Genomic DNA, 25,661 nt, shown 5'->3' with positions numbered 1-25,661 from the left:
CTAGAAGAGAAGATTATCTGGTCCAACCCTCACCTACACCCCTCCTTTTTTTTTTTTTTTACAGATAGGGACACTGAGACTCAGAGAGACTCAATGACTGATCTAGGATGACAAAGGGTTATTGGTGGAAAAATCTGTTCAAACCCAAATCAAACTCCAAATAAAATCAATTGATCAACAAGTTTTGAATAAGCATCTTCTGTGCATGGAATAAAAAGACAAAACAAGAAGCATTCCCTGTTTTCAAGAAGTTGATATTCTCTCAGTGAGACAGCGAGCCTATGGAAGTAAAAAGATAAGATAGTTAAATAACGATTCGGATAGGGTGGGTGGTCCCAGCTACTGTGGGGAGGGGAAAGGGTAGAAAAGAAAAAAAATTTCAAAGAAGGTGATGCTTGGTGTGCTTCTTGAAGGAAAAGAGGGATTCCACAGGGTGTGTGAGAACAGAGTAAGAGAAGAGGACGTGTCCTTGTGTGAGGAAGAGAGAAGACCAGTTGGGCTGGAAAGAAGAAGAGGAAAAATGTAGAAAGAACCTGGAAAAGTAGGCTGGGGCCAGATCATGAAGAGCTTGAAAAGATAAACAAGGAGTTGATTTTTTCCTCGGAGAGAGGATACATAGGAAGTCACTGCAATTGATTCAGAGAATGCTGAGATCATCAGATTAGAGTTTAAGGAAATCACTTTGGAAGGTGTTTACAGGATATATTAGAATTTAGAGATTCTTGGAGGTGACAGGGAGACAAATTCCACCTACTTTTTTTTTTTATAAAAGCACTAAGTGCTACAAGGAATCTTTAAGAATGTATAAGACCAAATGCCTTATTTTATTATTTTTAGGGTTGTTTTTTTTTTTTTGCAAGGCAGTGGGGTTAAGTGGCTTGCCCAAGGCCACACAGCTAGGTAATTATTAAGTGTCTGAGGTCGAATTTGAACTCAGGTACTCCTGACTCCAAGGCCAGTGCTCTATCCACTATGTCACCTAGACATCCCAAACTGCCTTATTTTATAGACAAGGAAACTAAGACCTAATGAATTAAAATGACATAGCCAAGTTCCCCAATACCAAAATCAGCTTTTGTATTTTTTTTTTGCTGCAACTTGCTGGGTTTTTAATCACTCTTCAATCCATACTGCAGAATTAAATGCTCTAAACATGTTTTAGACAGTCTAGTAAAGAAATAATCTAAGATTTCCATCTCATACACCTATCACTATTTTTATATAAATATTTTGTTTTCCAAATATATATAATAGTAGTTTCTACCTATCATTTTTTGTAAGTTTTGAATTTTATAATTTTCCCCCCTTACTTCCCCTAATCCCCCCACAGAAGTCAGTCTGATAATATTTACATTGTTCCATGCTATACATCGATCAAAATTTGAATGTGTTGAAAGAAAAATTATATCCTTGAAGAAAGAATAAGAGATAGCAAAATTACATAGTACATAAAGCAACTTTTTTTTAATTGAAGGTAATAGTCTTTGGTCTTTGTTTAAATTCCACAGCTCTTTCTTTGGATACAGGTGGTATTCTCCATCATAGATATCCTAAAATTATCCCTTATTATTGCGCTGATGAAATGAGCAAGTCCATTAAGATTGATCATCACCCTCATGTTGATGTTAGGATGAACAATGTTCTTCTGGTTCTGCTCATCTCACTCTGCATCAAGTCATGCAAGTCTTTCCAGGCTTCTTAGAATTCTCCTCCCTTCTGGTTTCTGATAGAACAATAGTGTTCCATAATGTACATATACCACAATTTGTTCAGCCATTCCCCAGATGATGAACATTCACTTACTTTCCAATTCTTTGCTACACAAACAGAACTGCTATGAATATTTTTGTACAAGTGATGTTTTTACCCTTTATCATAATCTCTTCAGGGTATAGACCCAGTAGTGGTATTGCTGGATCATAGGGTATGCTCATTTTGATTGCCCTTTGGGCATAATTCCAAATTGCTCTCCAGAAAGGTTGGATCAATTCACAGCTCCAAAAACAATGTATTAGTGTCCCAGATTTTTGACATCCCTTCCAACATTGATCATTGTCCTTTGTGGTCATATTGGCCAATCTGAGAGTTGAGGTAGTACCTCAGAGATACTTTAATTTTCATTTCTCTAATCAGTAATGATTTAGAGCAGTCTTTCACTTGACTATGGATAGCTTTGATTTCCTCACCTGTAAATTACCTTTGCATATCTTTTGTTCATTTGTCAATTGGGGAATGGCTTTATTTTTTTCTAATTTTTAGTTCTGATTTTTCCATCCACCCATCTCCTCCCCATCCCCCACTCCTATTAGGTAAGTTATCTAGATCATAGAGCCATAGATTTAGAAAGACAGTGTTCCTTCTACTCAGGGAGTAGAGCTCCAATTTATTTTTTATGGGGGGGGGGTGGGGAAGATCTCAAATTTAAAAGGAAAAGAAGATGAGCAAAAAACAACAAAAACGAATCAGACCATAAAGAGTTATATTGGTAAGAGGGAAGATCAAGATACACAAACTCAGAAGACAACAATGTCAAAGCACCTATGGGATATTGACCAACATCTCACACCTATACCAAGATAAGTTCTAAATGGGTACAGGATTTAGGCATAAAAGGTGAAATCATAAACCAATTAGGAAAACAAGGAATAGTTTATGTCAGATCTATGGAAAGGGAAGCAGTTTATGAAAAAATAAAAATAGTTAAATTGGAAAAAACACTATGGACAACTCCCCCCCCCAAAAAATAACAAGAAGGGCTCTCAAAGAAGAGATAGAGAACATTATAAAAGATAAAATGAATAATTTTGATTACATTAAGTTAAAAAGTTTTTGCACAAGCAAAACCAATGCAACCAAGATTAAAAGGAATACAGTAAATTGGAAAACAATGTTTGCAATGTGTTTTTGACAAAGTACGCATTTCTAAAATATCTAGAAAACTGAGTCAAATATATATATATATCTGACAAAATTAAGGATAATATATAGAGGAGAGGAAAAAGCAATCATTTAATGAAATAGAGAAATTTCAAGCTTTCATAAGGAGAAATACAGAATTAAACAAGAATCTGATCTCCAATAAGAGAAGTATAAACAGTTAAAAAACATAAGGGATTCAATAGAACTGAATTGTTTACATTCCTACATGGGAAGATTATACTTGTAATTATTTATTTAAAAAATTAATACTAATAGTACAGCTAGGAGGAATATACATAGACGGAGAATGTGGGTATAATGAAATTGAGGGAATGACATAAAATAAGTAAGGAATGAGAAAGGAATACACTGAGTACAGAAGGAATGGAGAGGTAAAATGGGTTTAATTATTTCACATGAAGAGGTGCATTAGACCTATTACAGTGGAGAGGAAGATGGGAAGGTGATCAATGGGAATTGGTTGAACCTTATTCTCATCACTGTTGGTTCAAAGAGGGAATAATATACAGAATCATTTGAATAAAGAAATCTATCTTACAGGAAAGGTTAAGTTAAAAGGGGGAGGGGACTGATAGAAAGGAATGCAGATTGAGGGAGGGAGTATCAAAAGCAAAGCACTAGTGAGGAGAGAAAGGGTGAAAAGAGAGAGGACAAACAGGGGGGAAATAGGATGGAGGAAAATACAGTTAGTAATCGTATCTGTGAATTGTGAATAGGATGAACTCTTCTCTTCAGGGTGTAGACACAGTAGTGGTATTGCTGGATCAAAGGGTAGGCACATTTTTATTGCCCTTTGGGCATAGTTCCAAATTGCCCTCCATGTGGATGAGTTCACAGCTCCACCAACAATGTAATAATACAGATTTCCCACAACCCTTCTTACAATGATCATTATCCTTTCTGGTCATATTGGTCAGTCTGAAAGGTGTGAGGTGGTACCTCAGAGAAGCTTTAATTTGCATTTCTCTAATAAATAATGAAGAATGCAAATTCTTAAAGAAGTTAAGTGACTTGCAGGCATTATGAAATATAAAAGAGATCACTTTGATTATATTAAAAAGCTTTTGTACAAATAAAACCAGTTTAACCAAGATTAGAGGGAAATCAGAAAGCTGGGAAACAATCTTTACAGCAAGTTTCTTTTATAATAGCCTCATTTCTCAAATGTATAGAAAACCGAGTCATATTTATAAGACTTCAAGCCATTCCCCAAATGATAAATGGTCAAAGGACATGAACAGACAGTCTTCAGATAAAGAAATCAAAGCCGTCTATAAGCATATGAAGAAGTGTTCAAAAATCAGTTTTTGATTAGAGAAATGCAAATTAAAACAACTCTGAGGTATCATCTCACAACTATAAGATTGGCTAATATAACAAAAATAAAAGAAAACAATAAATGTTGGAAAGGATTGGGGGGGGGATTGGGACACTAATGCATTGTTGGTGTAGTTGCAAACTGATCCAACCATTCTGGAGAGCAATTTGGAATTATGCCCAGAGGACAATCAAACTGTGCACACCTTTTGATCCAGTAATAGCACTGGTAGGTATGTATCCCAAAGAGATCATAAAAAAAGGGAAAAGGACCTACTAGGGCAAAAATGTTTATGGAAGTTCTTGTCATGTTGGCAAAAGATTGGAAATTGGGGCAGCTAGGTTGCTCAGTGGATAGAGCCCCAACCCTGGAGTCAGGAAGACCTGAGTTCAAATCTAGCCTCAGACACTTAATAATTGCCTGGCTGTGGGACCTTGGGCAATCACTTAACTCCATTGCCTTGCAAAAAAAAAAAATGTTGCCCCCTCAACTGGAAAACGGTTGAACAAATTGATATAGGAATGTAATGGAACATGATTGTGCAACAAGCAATGATGAATGGCAAATTTCAGAAAACCTGGAAAGATTTGTATGAATTAATGTAAAGGGAAATGCACAGAACCAGGAAACATTGTAACACTGCATGTAGCATTGCATGATGACCAAATATGAAATTCTGTTCTTCTCAGCAACACAATGATCCAGAACAAGTACAAAGGACTCCCAAAGTCATAAAGGAAGATACTATCCACCTCCACAGAAAGAACTGATAGAGTCTGAAGATTGAATAATGTTTTTCACTTTTTTCCTTTTGATCCATTTCTTCTTTCACAACTGAGACTAATACAGAAAACTAATACAGATAACACATGTATAACCTATGTCAAATTGCCTCCTGTTTTCAGAAGGGAGGGGAAGAAAGTTGAGAGAAAAATTTGAAATCAAAATCTTGTAAAAAATGAATGCAAAAAATTGTCTTGACATATAATTAGGGGAAAATGGAATACTTTTTAAAAATTTTCTAACTGTATTTTAACATATTTGGTTTATTTTGTAAATACACATACACACATACACACACACAAACACACACACACACACACACACACACACACACACACACACACACACACATATATATATCATTGGTTTCTTTTGTAATTCCTGTGTACTTTATGCCAAAAGGGGTCTATGACAAAAAAAAAAAGGCTAAGGAATCATCCAGGTGAGGTAATGAGGGCCTACATTCAGGTGATAGCTGTGGGACTGTGTATACTACAAGTAATGTTGTAAAGTTAGAAATGACAACAGCCTGTATAAGTGGGATGAATGAGACTGAGAAGTCAAAATTAACATCAAGATGGGGAGTCTGAATAATTGGGACAATAGCAGTACCCTTGGTATCACAGTATGACATAGGAAAACTTAGAAGTAAGAGTGTTTAAGAAACTTTGAACATCAGGTAGTATATTATTTTATTTTATTCTAGAGCCAGTCAACCTGTTAATCAATAAACATTTATTCAGCACCTACTAATTAACAGACAATAAGCTAAGGTGTGGGGAGGCTGCCTTAAGTGAGCTCACATAACACATTAAAAAAACTGAAAAGAGGAGTGAGGAGGAGTGGAAGGGAGCATACTGCCAAAAGGAACAAGGGCATGATGAAGTCCTGCACCAGGATGGGAAAGATGAGGTACTTGCCCTTAAATAGAGGATCTTGAAGGAGCACTCCTAATCTCATCTTCTTTCATCTCCAGTCAGAGAGGCCCAAGGTGCAGAGGGTACTGAACATGTGTAAATATCAGAGGTCATTTTTTCTTTTGTTGTTATTATTGTCTTTTTTATTACAAGGCAATGGGGTTAAGTGGCTTGCTCAAGGCCACACAGCTAGGTAATTATTAAGTGCCTGAGACTGGATTTGAACTCAGGTCCTTCTGACTCCAGGGCCGGTGCTCTATCCACTACACCATCTAACTTCCCCAGGTCATTTGTTCTTGCAGGAAGATGAGTTTCTAGAGACAATGGAGCATCCATGTGGGAAGTGAAGACAGTAGGGTTTGACAAGGTCAGATTTGTACTTTAGGAATATCATTTTAATTGCTAGACTGTTAAGATGACTCTCATGATTGGAGTCTATTCCCTTCTCAACTTCATCTTTTAGAATTTTAATCTTCTTCCAAGTTTCAGCTCCAGCTGCCACCTCCCCACCAAAATTCTTCCTTACTATTCCCTCATTCCCAGTTAAGTTGGTGCTTACTCCATCAAATTACCTTGCATATTCCTATGTCTGTACGAGCTATGATGATGTTTGTCCTTTGTTCTCAAAGAAGACCATGATATCAGGGAGGTGATGCCATGACAAATACATGAATTGGATTTGAGTGAGGGGCTGTTGTGCTAAGTCACTAGCTTCACTTTCTCCTCCAGAACCATCGGGTTCAGTGGCCAGATCTGAATCAGGACAACTGGAGATGACTCTGGATGTGAGGCAGAGTTAAATGACTTGCACAAGGTCACACAGCTAGTGAGTGTCAAGTGTCTGAGACTGGATTTGAACTCCTGTTCCCCTGACTCCAAGGCCAGTGCTCTGTCCAATGGACTACTAGCTTAGTGAAATGTAAATTTTTTTAAGTAAGAAATCCGTTTTCGTTTTTGTCTCTGTAACTCACAATACTTAGGACAATTCCTTACAAAGAATAGGTACTTACTTATTGGACTTTTTATTGTTAAAATGAAGGATTCGAAATCTATTTTTCTAGGAAATGAAGCTTTTACAACTTCTTTTATTGGGATTGGGGGAATCTCTGGTCTAGGTAGAAGAGACTGAGGAAAAGGATAATACAGTTTTTTGAATTTTTTTTTAAGAAAGATTTTATTTATTTTGAGTTTTACAATTCCCCCCACCATTCTTGCTTCCCTCCCCCCCCAGAAGGCATTGTTAGTCTTTACATTGTTTCCATGGTATACATTGATCTCAGTTGACTGCGATGACAGAGAAAAATAAAGCATAAGATAGTAAAATTACTTGATACTATTAACTTTTTTTTTCTAATTTGATGGTTCAAAGTCCATAACTCTTTCTCTAGATACAGATAGTATTCTCCATCACAGATACCCTAAAATTGTCCCCTGATTGTTACACTGATGGAATGATTGAGTCCATCCAGGTTGATCATTGCCCCCATGTTGTTGTTAGGGTGTACAATGTTCTGGTTCCGCTCATCTCACTCAGCATCAGTTCATACAAATCCTTCCAGATTTCCCTGAATCCCCATCCCTCCTGGTTTCTAATAGAACAATAGTGTTCCATGACATACATATACCACAGTTTGCTAAGCCATTCTCCAATTAAAGGACATTTACTTGATTTCCAATTCTTTGCCACCACAAACAGGGCTGCTATGAATATTTTTGTACAAGTGGTGTTTTTACCCTTTTTCATCATCTCTTCAAATTGAGATCAGCTGAACAGATAGCCTCAGGTTTTATCACAAAATGCTTACTTTTTTCAATTATTTCAGTCAATCTAAGATCATGACATAAGCAATTCAGAAATTATGCACTTTTTTCGCTAAATTATATTTTTCATATAGTTTTTGCATTGTGCTAACATGAAATCTTAGGAATACAATTGCTGTTAAATGCCAGTGGTCTTAAGGCAAGTTAGAATTTCAGAGCTGGGAAGGATCTTGGGATCATTTTGTCGGATCTCTCATTTCAGAGTTGAGAAAACTGAAGTCTAGAGAGTTTGATGGCTTTTGCCGAAATGAGCTCTTGCATCTTGCGCGAGTCACTTACCTTTCTGGACTTTAGTGTCATTAATAAAAGATGAGGATTTGCCCAAAGCGTCTCTGATTCTGCTATTGTATTACGTATCAGAGCTGCCGGGCTGAATCCGGGCGCTCCTCAAGCCCGGAGACCCGGTGTTGTGTATGGAATGGGAACTTCTCTGCGCACCTCCTCCCCAGGGCTGAATGGGGCGCTCCTCAAGCCCGGAGACCCGGTGTTGTGTATGGAATGGGAACTTCTCTGCGCACCTCCTCCCCCAGGGCTGAATGGGGCGCTCCTCAAGCCCGGTGTTGTGTATGGAATGGGAACTTCTCTGCGCACCTCCTCCCCCAGGGCTGAATGGGGCGCTCCTCAAGCCCGGAGACCCGGTGTTGTGTATGGAATGGGAACTTCTCTGCGCACCTCCTCCCCCAGGGCTGAATGGGGCGCTCCTCAAGCCCGGTGTTGTGTATGGAATGGGAACTTCTCTGCGCACCTCCTCCCCCAGGGCTGAATGGGGCGCTCCTCAAGCCCGGTGTTGTGTATGGAATGGGAACTTCTCTGCGCACCTCCTCCCCCAGGGCTGAATGGGGCGCTCCTCAAGCCCGGAGACCCGGTGTTGTGTATGGAATGGGAACTTCTCTGCGCACCTCCTCCCCCAGGGCTGAATGGGGCGCTCCTCAAGCCCGGTGTTGTGTATGGAATGGGAACTTCTCTGCGCACCTCCTCCCCCAGGGCTGAATGGGGCGCTCCTCAAGCCCGGAGACCCAGTGTTGTGTATGGAATGGGAACTTCTCTGCGCACCTCCTCCCCCAGGGCTGAATGGGGCGCTCCTCAAGCCCGGAGACCCAGTGTTGTGTATGGAATGGGAACTTCTCTGCGCACCTCCTCCCCCAGGGCTGAATGGGGCGCTCCTCAAGCCTGGTGTTGTGTATGGAATGGGAACTTCTCTGCGCACCTCCTCCCCCAGGGCTGAATGGGGCGCTCCTCAAGCCCGGAGACCCGGTGTTGTGTATGGAATGGGAACTTCTCTGCGCACCTCCTCCCCCAGGGCTGAATGGGGCGCTCCTCAAGCCCGGAGACCCGGTGTTGTGTATGGAATGGGAACTTCTCTGCGCACCTCCTCCCCCAGGGCTGAATGGGGCGCTCCTCAAGCCCGGTGTTGTGTATGGAATGGGAACTTCTCTGTGCACCTCCTCCCCCAGGGCTGAATGGGGCGCTCCTCAAGCCCGGAGACCCGGTGTTGTGTATGGAATGGGAACTTCTCTGCGCACCTCCTCCCCCAGGGCTGAATGGGGCGCTCCTCAAGCCCGGAGACCCGGTGTTGTGTATGGAATGGGAACTTCTCTGCGCACCTCCTCCCCCAGGGCTGAATGGGGCGCTCCTCAAGCCCGGTGTTGTGTATGGAATGGGAACTTCTCTGCGCACCTCCTCCCCAGGCGGCAGAGAGCCTGGCTTGGGGAAGGGCGCCGGGCTGGGCTGTGGAGGTCCGGGCCCCAGTCCTAGCTGTGCTTCTTGCTGCAGTGCTCATCATGTCCTCTCTTTAAAGCTAAGGATGAGAGGGGGCCATCGGCTCCGTGGATTTCCAGTCCCGTTCAGCCCTCCATAGGAACTCCGAGGCATCCCGGCTCCTGATTAAATACTTGCTGAATAAAAGAACGGAGGAATCAATAGGAGAGTGAAGGAAAAGCGGGGAATTCAATCCGGCGGTTTATTTGGGGGGGAAAAAAGCAAAACCACAACCACCCTACTAACCTCGAGGTGGTCAGACCCACAGGCCACTATAATCGCTATCTAACGTAGCACCAAGTTCTGAGGAATGAAAGGGAAAGGACAAGGCTCATTCGGTCTCCAGGGGCACCCAACTGAGCTTTGAAGGACGACCAGGCGGCAGAGAGACTGGGGGAGCGGGGCAGCGCGTGCCACCGTGCGGGGCTGGGGCAGGGGCGTGCTGTGTCGGGGGGCTGCAGGGAGGGCGAGGCTGCGCGAGCCACGGCCCCCAGGGCGGACGGTGAGCACGCTGCAGAGCCGAGGGGGCGGGGAGCCGGGGCCGGCCTGGGGCGGGGCCCGGCGCGGCGGGGGAGGGGCGGCCTCCATGTTGCGGCGCCGGCTGCTCCGGGCGCTGCGGCAGCGGTGGCACAGCTACAAGTACCGCTTCGTCCCCTGGATCGCCCTCAACCTGGGCCAGAACCGGAGGTGAGGGCGGGCGGGCCCCGGGGCCGCGCCCTGCTGCCGCGCCCCTGCCCCGCGGCTCCGCCCCGGGCCTCCCGCCGCGCGCCCCGGGAGCCCGGGCCGGACTGAGAGCCGCGGGGCCAGAGGCGGGGCGGGGCCGGACGTGGGGGCGGGGCCGGACGTGGGGGCGGGGCCGGCGTGGGGGCGGGGGCGGACTGAGGGGGCGGCGTGGGGGCGGGGGCGGACGTGCGGGGGCGGCGTGGGGGCGGGGCCGGACGTGCGGGGGCGGCGTGGGGGCGGGGCCGGACGTGCGGGGCGGGGCCGCACGGAGTCCGCGGCTTCCCGGCTACCCTGGGTTCCTAGATTTGGAACTTGGTTTTGGTTTTTTGTTCCTATTCAGTCTAAAACTGACTTTCTGGGAGGGATGATGGGGAAAGAGACAGTGGAGAACGGAGGGCCTATAAGAGCAGGTAATAAATAAAAATGTGTTCGATTTAAAGAAAAATGTACTTTAAAATAGTTGGAAGAGAACTTTAACACTTTTTTTTTAAGATTTTGAAAATAAAACTTTGACTTTAAATTTTATTTTAAAGATTTTGAAAAGAAGACCTATTTAAATTTTTTACATATAAAAATACATTTTTAAGAAAAGATTTAGAGCTGAAAGAGACCTCTAGAGCCAACGCCTGTCATTTTACAAATGAGGAAACTGAGGCCCAAGGACACAAAAGTGACTTGCCGGTAGGTCTTGGCAAATAAAGTGTAAGAGTCGGGATTAGAATCTGTAGCTACTTAGTTCTGTGTTTGTCTTCTGCTCCGATGTGTTAGATGAAAAGTTTTGAAAATTAGAAATTGCAATCCAATGCCTTTTCTCCTTAATTTGGAAAGATAATAACAATAATAATAAACATTAAAAAGCTTAGTTTATATCTCAGTTTGCAAAACTAGCTTGGGAATCACTTTTCCTATTTTACAAATGAAGGGAAGTGAGAGATAGAGTTATTTTCCCAATTCCAATAATAACTTGGTAGTTAATTAAGGTTTGCAGAGTACTTTTTTTTAAATCTGCTCTCTCAGGAGCCCTATGAGATCAGAGAGCAGTGCAATTATTAGAGACTGAGAACTTAAGTAACCTGTCCACCACAGGTAAATATTAGGACTTGCAATCAGACCTGGTCTCTTCATGGCCTTACACCAAATCTTTTTGAGGTGGAAGGAAGATGTTAAATTTTACTACTGTTATCTTTGGTGGTTTACTTTAGTTATTTAATCTTCTTACTCTTCTTCATTTTCACTTGAAACCTTTCCCCATCTTCTAAAGAACTTCAAGGTAAGGTAGGGAGAATTGCATTCAGTGAAAAGGAAAATCATGTCTAAGGACTCTTGCCACTGACCATCAAAGTCAAAATCACAATTTTGAAATTTCTTCTTCAAAACAAGACTTCGTCTCTACTACAAGTAGTAAAATAACAGCTAGCCTAAATAACAAAATTGGCATTTATACAGAGTCAAGTCTGCATTTTAAAAATCCAATCTAATAAATATTTATTAAGTAACTACTGTGTGCTAAGCAATAGTAATATAATTAATAAAATGAAAAGTTACCTGCTCTGGGAATTTACAATCTAACAAGGAGAGACAATACAAAAGGAAGTAGGATATACACATGAGTTCAGTTCTGAGAAAAATCTATTTGAAATATGATTGTAAGACTTAGAACTGAGGACTTCAAAGTTCATTTACTTACTACAACCACTTTTTCCCATTTTACATATGCTAAAGCAGAGATGTGGAAAGATTAATGAACTTGCTGAAATTCACAGGCCCACATTGGAATTATATAATTCTTATACTGCAGACAAAAAAACCACAAAGGCAAATTAGACAAGCTATTTGGAGAAATAGAATCATTTCTAACTAGTAATAAAGGATTAGGATTAGTACTGGTAAATTTTATTGAATAATTTGCTATTCAAATAGAAGAAAAAATTGAGTAAAAAAGAAATCAAATTGGGTAGCTAGGTTGCACAGTGGATAGAGTGCCAGGTCTGGAGTCAGGAAGATTCATCTTCCTCAGTTCAAATCTGGCCTGAGACAGTAGCAAGTGACCCTGAACAAATCGCTTAACCCTTCTGGCCTCAGTTTACTCATCTGTAAAATGAGCTGGAGAAGGAAATGGCAAAGCACTCCAGTAGCTTTACCAAGAAAACCCCAAGCTGGATATGACTAAAATGACTGAACAGTCACAGCCCACAGACAGTGTTTAACTACTGACTTTCATCAGCCTTAGTGGAGTTTTGCTTCACCTCAGAAATAAAATGATGAATTTAGTGAATTTATATTGAAGTCTTAGGCAGGAATTAGTTACCTACCTTTCAGAAAGGAAAGACAAAAATCCCAAAGGTAATTTAACCTCCCAAAGGTTGAGCAGATAGAACTTGGAAAGAATAAACTGAAATCACTTGGCTGACATACTTCAGTGCTTTGAAAGTCTGTGATTTCATTGGACATTCATTCTACCAATACAGAATGTGAAAACTTCAAGACTTTACAATTTGTGGTAGAAAAATTCATTGCTCTAAAACCAACCTTCTGGCCATGAGCATCTCCACACATAGTTATTCCAGTTCTCAGAAAACATATACTGTCCTATATATATAGTCCATTTCCAAACTTGTACCCAAAGTGTTTCCCAGCTCTGTGCGGGACCTTCAGAACTTGAGCTCTGATTTTATATCATTCTAGAAGAAGAGGTAAAAGTTAGTAGAAAAGACATAAATCTTAGACTCAAAAAAAATCTAACTTTTTTTGATCCTCAGTTTCCTTATTGTATATTAAATGGTATTACCATTTGATCCCTGAAGTCTTACAGCTCCAAAGTCAATGGATTGAGTATCATCTTCATGCTACAAGGAGGTATCCTAGGTCTCTGAATTCCTTTCTGGTTCCAGTTCTATGATTCCATGGGTTTATTCCTAAATGGGTCATCTTTCTCCTGTGTTGAAATTGCAACATGTTTATTGAAAGACCTACTGGGATATGAAGATCCCAGATGGAAAAGCAGGAAGTCTTATTTTTAGGCCAAGAAGTCTAATCTAGTTACAGAGCTAGGATATCTTCAGGCTATTCTAAATGTTCTGGATATTATGGTCTTCAAATGATTGAGCATCATTATCTCAATTCCCAGTTGGGACCAGTAACTTTAATCCCATCAAGAAAGTCAAGCTTTTTGTCAGATGAAAATAGCAATTCCTCTTGGTTTCTGGCAGAGAATAGTGAACAGTCATTTTTTTCCATTTTCAGGACCTTGAGATATGTTCCAGAGAACTCCAAAGACAAAATTATTTCAGATGAAGATGTCCTAGGAACGCTACTGAAAGTCTTTCAGGCTCTGTTCATAAGTGATTTCAGTAGACAAACAGACATTCTTGTCTTGCTTCCAGAAGCTGTTAAATCAAAATATCAGGATTTATTTGTTACTCATCATCAAAGGACAGAACAATCCAGATATAATATTCAGCAGCAAAGGATCCACAATCCAGGAGAAGTTCTCTTTAATACATTGGGCTTCAATATTTCCCGAGAAACCAGTTCATTAATTTCTGCTGGAAAAGGTGTCTTTGTTACCAAAGGATTTGTGCCAAAAGGAGCAGTTGTGTCTATGTATCCTGGTACCAACACATTTAAATTGTTTATCAATACAGTTTTGATATGTAGTAGATGCTTAATGAATGCTTATTGAATGAATGAAATGAAAATAGATTCAGTAAAACTGACTAATCTATTTTCTATAGATTATCATCTGGGATTGGAAATTTATTATGTAATGGGGTATGTGGTGCCACACTCAAATAGAAATGAATCCCTGCGTGCTGCATATTTACCTTTTTGTTGTTGTTCATTCCCTTTTCAGTCTGTACTTACTGTTTGTGACCCCATTAGAGGTTTTCTTAGCCAAGATAATAGAGTAGTTTGTCATTTCCTTCTCCAGCTCCTTTTACAGATGAAGAAACAAAGGCAAATAGGGTTAAGTGACTTACCCAGAGTCAAACAAGTGTCTTGTATGTATCTGAGACCACATTTGAACTTAAGAAGATGAGTCTTCCTTATCCAAGAAGGACTGAGTGACTATCCACTGTGTCACCTACTTGCCCCAAATTGACTTGGAAAATCACAAACTAACATTATGTTGTATTATACTAATTTTTTATTAATCATTTCCTAGGTACATTTTTATCTGGTTCATAGGACCCAGACTCTGACATTTCTGAATAGTGGATAAGAGTGCTAAGGACCTAGATTATAATCCTTTGATAACAACTAACTGAATACTTTTGAACAATTCTCTAAGCAGCTCCCAAGAGCTTGTATACCAAGTTACAGAAGGATAATGAACTGTTATGATGGAGGGAGTTCTAACACTGGGAGTTTTCCAGGCTAACAAGATAACACCTCTTTTAAATATTCACATATAATTCAAGTTTAATCATGCATTGATGCATAACTGAAGATACCCATAGATAATATTTTGGTATGTTTACTGTAACAAATGTTTTTATTCTGTCTAAATGTACATAAATTCAGGAGAATGTTCTAATTTTTGTCTTGGCACATTTGTGTGAGTAAGTATTTGGCAGAGGTAGGAGAAAAATCTGAATAAGCCTAGAAAACTGGGTATAGATATCAGTATGGAAAATAGAATAGTGCCTCATGGGTCAGTTCATGGAATTTTTACATTCTTTTGCATTTGGAAAATGAGGCATTTTCTTTTTCAGAATTATCAATTCCAGTGAAAGACAGTGGACCTAGAGGGTAGAGGGCTAACCTCTATGACAGGGAGACCTGGATCAAGGTTTGCTTCTGACACATACTAACCATGTAACTCAGGGCCTACTAGTAGCAGGTCTCTTAAGACTCTAAATTGCAAATTGTCTATCTCTATCACTTGGATGGAGTTTTCTTAGGGTACAGTGACTATATAATATACTATACAGAAAATATCTATGGTATTTTCAGCATGTTTGATTATTAGAAAAGAATAGGTTTTTGTAAATGATAAACTTTCCTAGAATTGTAGCAGATACTTTATGTTGTGATTTTTTTTTTTGTTTTGCAAGATAATGGGATTAAATGACTTGCCCAAGGTCATACAGCTAGGTAATTATTAAGTGTCTGAGGTCAGATTTGAACTCAGGTCCTCCTGACTCCAGGGTCAGTGCTCTATCCATTGTACCACCAAATTGCCCTGATGTTGTGATTTTTGTTTATATTCTCTTATTAAAAAATCATGCTTGACCTAGTGCTTTTAAAATTTGCAAAGTTCCATCTCATTTGATCCTCACAAAAACATTTAAGTTTATGCTACAGGTATTTTTTTGCATTTTAGAGATGAGAAAAGCAGGGCTCAGAGAGTTAAGTAACTGGCCTATGCTTTTAGAGTTAGCAAGTGTCAGGGACAGGATTTTACCTTACATCTACTATTGTCTCCAAAAATAAGGTGCTTTTTTTTCTCTTGCTCTACCATATTGCTTTTTGGGGGTCAGCTGTGTCATGCAGTGGATAGAGAGTCGGGTCTAACTGGAGTTGTAAGGACCTGTGCCCCTGGGCAAATTACTCAGCCCTGCTTGCCTCAGTTTCCCCATTTGTAAAATGAACTGGAGAAGGACATTCCACTATCTTTGCCAAGAAAACCTCACTTAGGCTCACCAAGAATCAGACATCCCTGAACAATAGCAACTCTTTTTTTTTTCAAAGGACTCAAAATAACTAAATACTTATCTCTTAAAAATTAGATATATAAAAACAACCCCCAAATTTGAAGTTAAATTATCAGTTGCTTAGATAATGGTTTTGTACTATTGGATTTGCAGGATTTTTACTAAAATCTTACAAAGATTTATTTGGAAATCAAAGAGGTTAAAATTTAATGTTCTAACAATTTGGGTTTTTTTAATAGAGAGATTAGCATTAAATTCTACCAAGCATACATCTTAGTCATTCTGAGTTCCTTCAGATATCTTGCAAAAGGATAGAATACAGTATTTTAGGAAAAATGAGTTTTTCCTCAAAACAAAGTTACCCAGATATTTTTGGATATAATATATATATATATATTCATGTCTTGTGTCTTAATAGGTACTGTTTATCAGAAACATGAGCCAATTTTTTTCCAGTCCATCAGAAATCCATTCATTTTTAGATGCCTAGATGGGATACTTATTGATGGAAATGATAAAGGATTATCAAAAGTTGTTTACAGGTAAGTTGATAATGGAAAAAAGTTTCGTTTTTAGACTTCATGGCAGAAATCTAGGCATTTCTATCTTCAGGCACTATCACAGATACAATAGACATTTCTCATGAAGACAATTATTAATGGCATTTATATCATAGGATTCCTCTTCTACCACTGATACTCTGCCTGGATCCATTCCTCTGTGATTAGTATAATCCCACCCCCTCATAGTCTCCCCAATCCTGTGATTCTGAACCACTGGCTTTCATTATGTAGACCTCATTGTCCATCCACCACTGCCATCTTTCTCAAGCCATTGTCCCTGTACCCTCCTTCTTTGCCTAACTTGACCTGTTGATATTTACACTGTCTTCTACAATCCCTTTCCTCTCTAACTTATTGCCCATCCTATCTAGTCAAACTACACTTCTAGATTTCTTTACCATCTACACTACTTTTGCTTTTTCACATGTTGCTGAACAAAACTAGAGAAAATCACAAAACTGTGATGCCCGAGTCCACTACAGATTTATGTTACATAATCTCAATTAGGCTCCCATTGCAGTAAAGTTGTCCTTTTAAATCTCCCTGGTTGACTCACTTTCCCACTTTACCACAATAGCAATTCCAGGCCTTTTCATTTCCTCGTTTCCTCATACCCTTCTATCTGAGGACTTCATCTCATCCTTTTCTGAAAAACTTGAGACTATTTGATTAAATCTACCTTTTATCCCCTCCTCATCTCATGAAACTCAGAAATCTTCTTTCACTGCCTTCATCACTCATCTTATATGAATAGATGGTTTTTCTCCTTGCCAAAGCAAATTTTTGATTCCATTCCATCTAATCTATTCCTGCAGGCTTCTTCTCCTCCTTTTCACTAACTTCAGTCACTTCTTCTCAGGAATTTAGCTATAATATTCCTATGAGTTTATTTTGAAATCTCTTTCAGGACGTAATTGATGAATTCCCTCAGTTTCTATTTTACCCTCTGCTTCTAGGATATCAGGGCAATTTTCTTGGAGAATTTCTTTAAAACTGAAGTCTAGGCTCTTTTCTGGTCATGATTTTCAGGTAGTCCAATAATCTTTAAATTATCTCTTTTGGATCTGTTTTCCAGGTCTGTTGTTTTTTCAATGTGATATTTCACATTTTCTTCTAGTTTTTCATTCTTTTGGTTTTGTTTTATTGTTTCTTGATTTCTCACAAAGTCATCAGCTTCGCTTAGTTCCAGTCTACATTTGAAGGAGTTATTTTCTTCAGAGAGCTTTCTTATCTCCTTATCCATCTGGCCAGTTCTGCTTTTGAAGGTATTCTTCTTCTCATTGACTTTTGGACTACCTTTTCCATTTAACCTAAACTGATTTTTAAGATGTTATTTTCTTCAGTATTTTTTGTATCTCTTTCACCAAGTTGCTGACTTGGTTTTCATTCCTCTTCTTTCATTCCATTTCGTTCCTCTTCCCAATTTTTCTTCTACCTCCCTTACTTGATTTCAAAATCTTTTTTGAGCTCTACCATAGTCTGAGACCAATTTCTATTTTTTTCTTGGAGGCTTTGGATACAGAAACTCTGACTTTGTATCTTCCAAGTATATGTTTTGATCCTCCATGGGACCAGAGTAATTGTCCATGGTCAGGTCCTTTTTCTTCTGTTAATTGCTCATTTCCCCAGCCCATGACCTGATTTTAACTCTTTGTTAAGGTGGACCTCTGCTTCCAGGATGGAGGATGCACTTTCCCAAGCTTTTGAGGGGCTTTGGGATACCACCCCCCCCAAGGACCTCAGTTTCTTCAAGGTCTTATGAGAGTGTATGACTCTCTCTTGGCCTGTGCTCTGGTCTATGGATAATTTCTAACACTTCCCTCCACCCTGGAACAATGAGGAGGGTCCCTGCTTTGCCTTTGCTTTATGAGACTCTAGACTGTGACCTGAGTCTGTGAATGGGTAAAGCAACAGAGAGGGATAGTGGAGAGACCTCTGTAGTCTCCCCCAACCCCCTTACCATCCATGGATGGCTCTGCAGACCTGTTCCTGGTCCTCAGACCAGGGCTGCACCAAGGCCTGCACTGAATTGGGCTCCACTCTCACTCTGGCACAGCAGAGTTTTCCCACTGACCTTCTAAGTTGTCCCTGAGCTAAGAGGTCTGGACAACACCCCCACTGCCACAGACTCAGGTGCCCTGTGGGCTGTTCCTGGAAGGCTGGAGTGGGTTCACTCTTCCAACCTGGTGGAACAGACCCTCCACACAGATCTTCCAAGTTGTCTTGGGCCAGAAAATTTTTTCACTCAGCCTTTCTGTGTGTTCTGCTCCTCTAGAATTTGATTAGAGTTATAATTTTTTTTAGGTTTTTTTGCAAGGCAAATGGGGTTAAGTGGCTTGCCCAAGGCCACACAGCTAGGTAATTATTAAGTGTCTGAGACCAGATTTGAACCCAGGTACTCCTGACTCCAAGGCCAGTGCTTTATCCATTACACCACCTAGCTGCCCTAGAATTATAATTTTAAGGCATTTGGAGTTATCTAGGAGAGAGCTCCTGGGAGTTCCTGCCTCCACCCTTCCATTTTGACTCCACACCCATGTCTTGTCTATCCTAAAAAAAAAAACCAAAAAAAACCCCCTTCACTTCATTGAGAATATCCCCACTAACCATACCCAAAGTTTCCTCTCTCTTGATGCTTACCACACTCCTTGAGAAAGTTATCTACCTTTTGATAGCTCTACTTCTTCACTCTCTTTTTAACTCTTTGTGGTATGGTCTCAATGTTATCACTCTATCAAAACTTTTCTTCAGAATTACCAGTGATCCCATATTATTGTTCAGTCATTTCAGTCATATCCCATTCTCTGCAATCCTATTTGGGGTTTTCTTGACAAAGATACTGGAGTGTTTTGCCATTTCCTTCTCCAGCTCATTTAATGGAGAGGGAAACTAAGGTAAACAGGGTTAAGTGATTCTCCCAGGGTCTGGTGTCAGAAGATGAGTCTTCCTGACTTCAGGCTCAGTCATCTAGCCACCTATGCCACCCACCTTTCTCAGTTCTCACCTTTCTTGACCTCTCTTCAGTCTTTGATACTGATGATCACTCTCTTGTCATGTATAGTATCTACTCTCTATGTTTTTGTGAAATTGCCCTCCCATAGTTCTCCTATCTGTCTGAGCACTCTCCAGCCTCTTTTGCTGGACATTCATGCTTATAATTTTGAGTGTACCCCAAGGTCCTTGGTCTTCTCCCTTTCTGTTGTCTAGCTTGGAAGTCTCTTCAGTTCCCTTGAGATCAGTTGTCATTTTATTCTGATGATTCTTTTTATCCAACCTGAAGTTCTTTCTTGACCTTCAGGCTATAATCACAGTCTGATGCCTCAAACTGGATGTTTCTTTGATGACTCAAACTCAACATGTCCCAAATAGAATTCATTATCTTTCCTCAGGCCATCCCCTTTTCCAGCTCCCCTGCTTCTGTTGATAGCACAGTCATGTAAGTTCACCACCTCATTGTCATCATCACTCACATTCACCCCACATATCCAATATATATATAATAAAATATTTTTTCTACCTTTAGAATATTTTGTATACTTCCTCTGCTTTCCTTTGTCTCAGCCACTATTGTGGTGTAGGCCCTCAATCCCTCATATCTTTATTATTGCAGTAACTTTTCTGCTTTGTCCCTTTTTCTCATCTCCCTCCACCTTCTAATCCATCCTCCACTCTGCTGCCAGTGTGATCTCCTAAGGTGAAGATCTGACCAAGTCAACCATCACTACTCATTAAACTCCAGTAGTTCTCTGTTATTTCCAAGATAAGATATAAAATTCTTTGTCTGGCTTTTAAAACCCTTGACAATCTGGTCCCTTAATACCTTTCCAGTCCTTATACTTTACTCCTCTCCATATGCTCTGCAATCAAGTCAAAAAACATTGACTTTCTTACTGTTACATTTCTTGATGCCATGCCATTTAAATTTTTAAAAATTTAATATATTTTATTTCATTAAATTCTTCCCAATTACACTAAAATAAGTTTTAATATTAATTTTAAAATATTTTGTTCCATATGGCCAAAGAGATATAAAGCTGTGCATATCCATTGATCCAGCAATACCACTGTTATATCTGTATCCCAAAGAGATTTAAGAAAAGAAAGGGAAAAGGACCTAGTTGTACAAAAATATTAGGTTTTTTTTTGCAAGGCAAATGGAGTTAAGTGGCTTGCCCAAGGCCACACAGCTAGGTAATTATTAAGTGTCTGAGACCGGATTTGAACCCAGACACTCTTGACTCCAAGGCCGGTGCTTTATCCACTATGTCACCTAGCCACCTCTTGTACAAAAATATTTATAGCAGAACTCTTTGTCATGGAAAAGAATTGGAAATTGTGAGGGTGCCCATCAGTTGGGGAATGGCTGAACAGGTGTTGATTGTGCTATAAGAACAGGTGATGATTGTGCTGGAATACTATTATGCTATAAGAAATGATGAACAGGTTTCAGAAAAACCTGGAGAGGCTTATATGTATTGATGTAAAGCAAAATGAACAGAACCAGGAGAACACAATGCACAGTAACAGCAATGTTGTATAATGATCATTTGTGAATGAATTAACTGCTCTGAACAAGACTGTGATCCAACACAATTCCAAAGGACTCATGCTGAAAAATGCTAGCTGCCTTCAGAGAAAGAACTGATGTTGTCTAAATACACTCAGAAGCACAATATTTTTCACTTTTTTGTTTGTTTTCTTGCACAAAATCACTAATATGGTAATGTTTTACATGATTGTGTATCTGTCACTTACTTCAGAATGTTTGCTGTCTTAGGGAGGGGAGAGAGAAAAGAGTGAGGGATGGAATTTGGAAATCAAAATTTAAAGCACGACTAATGTTAAAAATTGTTTTTACATGTTATTGGGGGAAAATATTTTTAAAAATTTAAAATTTGAGTTTCAAATTCTCTTCTTCCCAACCCTCCCCCATCCCTTGAGAAGGCAAAAATGATATTGATTAAATATATTTAGTCATGCAAAACATTTCCCTATTAGCCATGTTAATAAAAGAAAACACATAGCTCACATAAACACACACACTCACAAAACTCCAAGAAAAATAAGGTTAAAAATTTGATTCAGTTTGTACTCTCTTTGGAGGGGAGTAGCATTTTTTTGCTGCAGGTCCTTTGGAATTGTCCTGGAACTGTTTTGATCACAGCAGCTAAGTCTTTTATAGCTGAACTTTGTTACAAAATTGCTGCTACTGTATACAATGTCCTTTTTTTTAAAGATATTTCAAGGCAGTGGGGTTAAAGTGACTTGCTCAAGGTCACACAGCTAGGTAATTATTAAGTATCTGAGGTCAGATTTGAAGCCAGGTACTCCTGACTCCAAGGCTGGTGCTCTATTCAATGCGCCACCTAGCTGCCCCTGTATATGATGTTCTTCTGGTTCTGATAACTTTTCTTTGTATTGGTTCATTTAAGTCTTAGGTTTTTCTGAAACCACCCAGCATTCATTTCTCATTGTACAATAGTAGTCCATCATTAATTATTCCACTTTATTCAGCTATTCCTCATTTGATGGGCATGACCTCAATTTACAAGTCTATGTCACCTCCAAAAAAAGAGCTGCTATCAATATTCTCGTACAAATAGGTCCTTATTGCTTTTCTTTGATCAATTTGGGATAGAGACCTGATAGTGGCTTTGCCGGATGAGAAGGTAGGTACAATTTTATAGCCCTTTGAGTCTAGTTCCAAACTGCTCTCCAGAATGGTTGATGCTATGACACTTCACTGGATGTCCTCCAGGCCCTCTTCTCCTCAGCGCCCCAGCTTCCTTCACAAGTCACCTTCAGATGCTGCCTTCTTCAGGAGTCCTTTTTCCAGTTTCTCTATTAATACTATCTCTCTTTGATTACTTCCCATTTTTACTCCATATTTTCTATGTATATAGTCTCCCCATCTGGAAAGGGAGTTCCTTGACTTTAAGGATAGTTTTTGCCTTTCTCTGTATACCCAACATTGACCATTGTACCTACCACAAAATAAGTATTTAATGAATACTTATTTTCTGAAATAGGATTTTAGTCTGGAATAAACCATAGGAATCATCTAGTAAAAACCTTCTCATTTTATAGCTGGGGAAACTGAGGCTCAGTAAAGGTGAAATGACCCACCTAAAGTGACCCAATCAATAAGTACGAGAGCCAGAATTTTATTTTTTTTTATTTTTAAGTCTATTTTATTTATTCTGAGTTTTCCCAATCTTCCTTCCCTCTCCTCCCCCTCACAGAAGGCAGTTTGTTAGTCTTCACAGTGTTTCTATGGTATACACTGATCTGAGTTGAATGTGATGAGAGAAAATCATATCCTTAAGGAAGAAAAATAAAGTATAAGAGATAGCAGAATTACATAGTAAGATCATGAGGTTCCCCCCCCAAAATTAAAGGTAATAGTCTTTGGTCTTTTATTATCAAACTCCATGATTCTTTCTCTGGATACAGATGGTATTCTCCATCACAGATACCCCAAAATCATCCCTGATTGTTGCACTGATGGAATGAGCAAGTCCATCAAGGTTGGTCATCACCCCCATATTGCTGTTAGGATGTAAAGTGTTTTTCTGGTTCTCCTCATCTTGCTCAGCATCAGTTCATGCAAATTCTTCCAGGCTTCCCTGAATTCTCATCCCTCTTGGTTTTTTTTTTTTTGCAAATGAACTTTAATTTATTATTACGATTATTACAATAGTTTTGTTATAAGAGTAAACATAAACCCCCCTCCCCCCCAAGAAAATGAGAAACCTCAAGAATAGTGAGAGAGAAAAAAATGTACTTTAGTCTGTGTTCAGATTCCAATGGCTCTGTCTCTGGGATGAGTTGCTTTCTTTATCATAAGTCCACCAGAGAAGTTGCTTTAATATTTTTCCCACAGTTGCTATTTACTAGTTGTACCTCCACTCTATTCCTCCCCACTCTCATTTATTCTTTCTCCTTTCATCTTGGCTCTGTCTAAAAGTGTGTTGTATCTGAGTACCCTCTCCCTCAATCTTCCCTCTCTTCTATCACCTATTCCCCCCTTCCCTCCCCCCATTACCCCCTTATCCTATTCCTTTCTTCTCATTTTTCTCTAGGGTAAGATAGATTTCCTCACCCTATTAAGTGTGTGTGTGTGTGTGTGTGTGTGTTATTTCCTCTCTGAGCCATTTCTGATGAGAATGAAAGCTCACTCATTCCCTCTTGCCTTACCCCTTTCCGCTCCACTGAAGAAGCTTTTTCTTGACTCTTACATGAAATTTCTTAGTTTTTTCTTCATCTCCTTTCCCTTCCTCCCAGTACTTTTCTCTATCACCCATTGACTTCATCTTTTTTACTATATTATACCATTATATTCCTCTCCTTCCTGTGTCCTGGTTATATATGCTCCTTCTAACAGTTCTTATAAATGAGAAAGTTCATTTGAGTTATCAATATATTCTTCCCATGCAGGAATACAAACAGTTCATTATCATTGTTCCTCACAGTTAGTCCTTCTCATCCACCCCCTCTATGGTTCACCAGAGTCCTGTACTTGGAGATCAAACTTTCTGTTCAGTTCTGGTTGTTTCAATAGGAAAGTTTGAAAGTCCCCTGTTTCATTGAAAGTCCATCTTTTCCCCTGAAAAAGGATGTTCAGATTTGCTGGGTAGTTGATTTTCAGTTATAAACCAAGATCTTTTGCCTTCCGGAATATCATATTCCAATCCCTACAAGCCCTTAATGTAGATACTGCCAGATCCTGTGTAATCCTGACTATGGAGCCTCGGTAGTTGAATTGTTTGTTTCTGGCAGCTTTTAGAATTTTCTCTTTGATTTGGGAGTTTTGGAATTTGGCTATAATATTCCTGGAAGTTTTTCTTTTGGGATCCCTTTCGGGGGGGGTGACTGGTGAATTCTCTCGATTTCTATTTTACCCTCAGTTTCTAGGATCTCAGGGCAATTTTGCTGTATTATTTCTTGAATAGTAAAGTCTAGGCTCTTCTCCTGATTGTGGCTTTCAGCTAGCCCAATAATTTTTAAATTATTTCTTCTGGATCTATTTTTGAGGTCAGTTGTTTTTCCAATGAGATATTTTACATTTTCTTGTAATTTTTGGCTTTTTGGGAAGAGTTTTATTTCTTTCTGATTTCTTTCAAAATCACCAACTTCCTTTAGTTTCATTCTGCATTTGAAGGAGTTATTTTCTTCAGAGAGCTTTTTTATCTCCTTTTCCAGCTGGCCAGTTCTGCTTTTTAAGGCATTCTCCTCATTTGCCCCCTTTTTTGCATTTTCCATTAAGCCTAAACTGGTTTTTAACATATTATTTTTTTCGATATTTTTTTGTATATCTTTCACCAAGCTGTTGATTTGGTTTTCATGATTTATCTGCATTTCTTTCATTTCTCCTCCCAATTTTTCTTCCACCTTCCTTAATTGTTTTTCAAAGTCTTTTTTTGAGCTCATCCATAGTCTGAGCCCATTTTCTGTTCCTCTTGGAGGTTTTGGATATGGAAGCTTCAATTTTGTCATCATCTGAGTATGTGTTTTGATCTTCCATGGGACTAAAGTAATTCTGTATGGTCAGATTCTTCTTTTTTTCTGTTGTTTACTCATTTCTTTAGTCTAAGACTAATTTGCAGCACTTCCTAGAGCCAGACTTTTAACACACATCTCCAGCCCCAAATGAAATACACTTTCTATTCCACCTTGTACTTGGATTAAAAATCCAGTTAAAGCACTCCTGTGAATCAACTGCTTCATGAAATAGATATTTGTGGAATATGATTTTATTGAGTAGTAAGAAGATGGAAAAATATTGTAATTATAATTCTGGTGTTAATAATGTTTACTAGGAGCAACTAGATAGTGCAGTGGGTAGTGCACTGGCCCTAGAATCAGGAGGACTTGAGTTCAAATCCAGCCTCAGACACTTAATAATTACCTAGTTGTGTGATCTTGGGCAAGGCACTTAACCCCATTGCCTTGCAAAAACCAAAAAATTAATGTTTACAAATTTTGTTTTCAAGTTAGATAAGATCAGTCTTTGAGCTAATATTTTTACCTGTTTTAGGTCATGCAATGGGAGGGACCGATTTGGTCCTTTTAAAATGAGCGACAGTACATGGCTGACATCAGAGGTACAAAATCCACTGGCTATAGGGCAGTACGTTAACAATTGCTCCAATGGTAAGCCTTCATGAACTTTCTTGGAGTA

At 39.6% G+C, this 25,661-nt stretch overlaps 1 protein-coding gene across 6 annotated transcripts in view; it reads left to right on the top strand.

Annotated features, from left to right (window-relative positions):
• The first annotated feature begins 10,123 nt into the window (after positions 1–10,123).
• The window catches only part of SETD9 (SET domain containing 9), a 37,237-nt gene continuing 21,699 nt past the window's right edge, over positions 10,124–25,661 (top strand). For 4 of the 6 annotated variants that reach the window (XM_074201690.1, XM_074201686.1, XM_074201689.1 and 1 more), the window contains exons 1-4: positions 10,805–10,941; positions 13,504–13,871; positions 16,336–16,459; positions 25,518–25,633. In XM_074201690.1, coding sequence (XP_074057791.1) covers positions 10,901–10,941; positions 13,504–13,871; positions 16,336–16,459; positions 25,518–25,633 — 649 coding nt within the window. In that variant the 5' untranslated portion in view covers positions 10,805–10,900. Of the gene's footprint in view, positions 10,225–10,804; positions 10,942–13,503; positions 13,872–16,335; positions 16,460–25,517; positions 25,634–25,661 lie in introns of those variants that run through there. The other 2 variants (XM_074201688.1, XM_074201687.1) reach the window with 1 other exon arrangement.

Source organism: Macrotis lagotis, chromosome X (genome assembly GCF_037893015.1).
Source record: "Macrotis lagotis isolate mMagLag1 chromosome X, bilby.v1.9.chrom.fasta, whole genome shotgun sequence".
NCBI lineage: Eukaryota > Metazoa > Chordata > Mammalia > Peramelemorphia > Peramelidae > Macrotis > Macrotis lagotis.
Note: the sequence above shows the minus strand (reverse complement) of the source record. Positions and strands in the feature narration are given on the sequence as shown.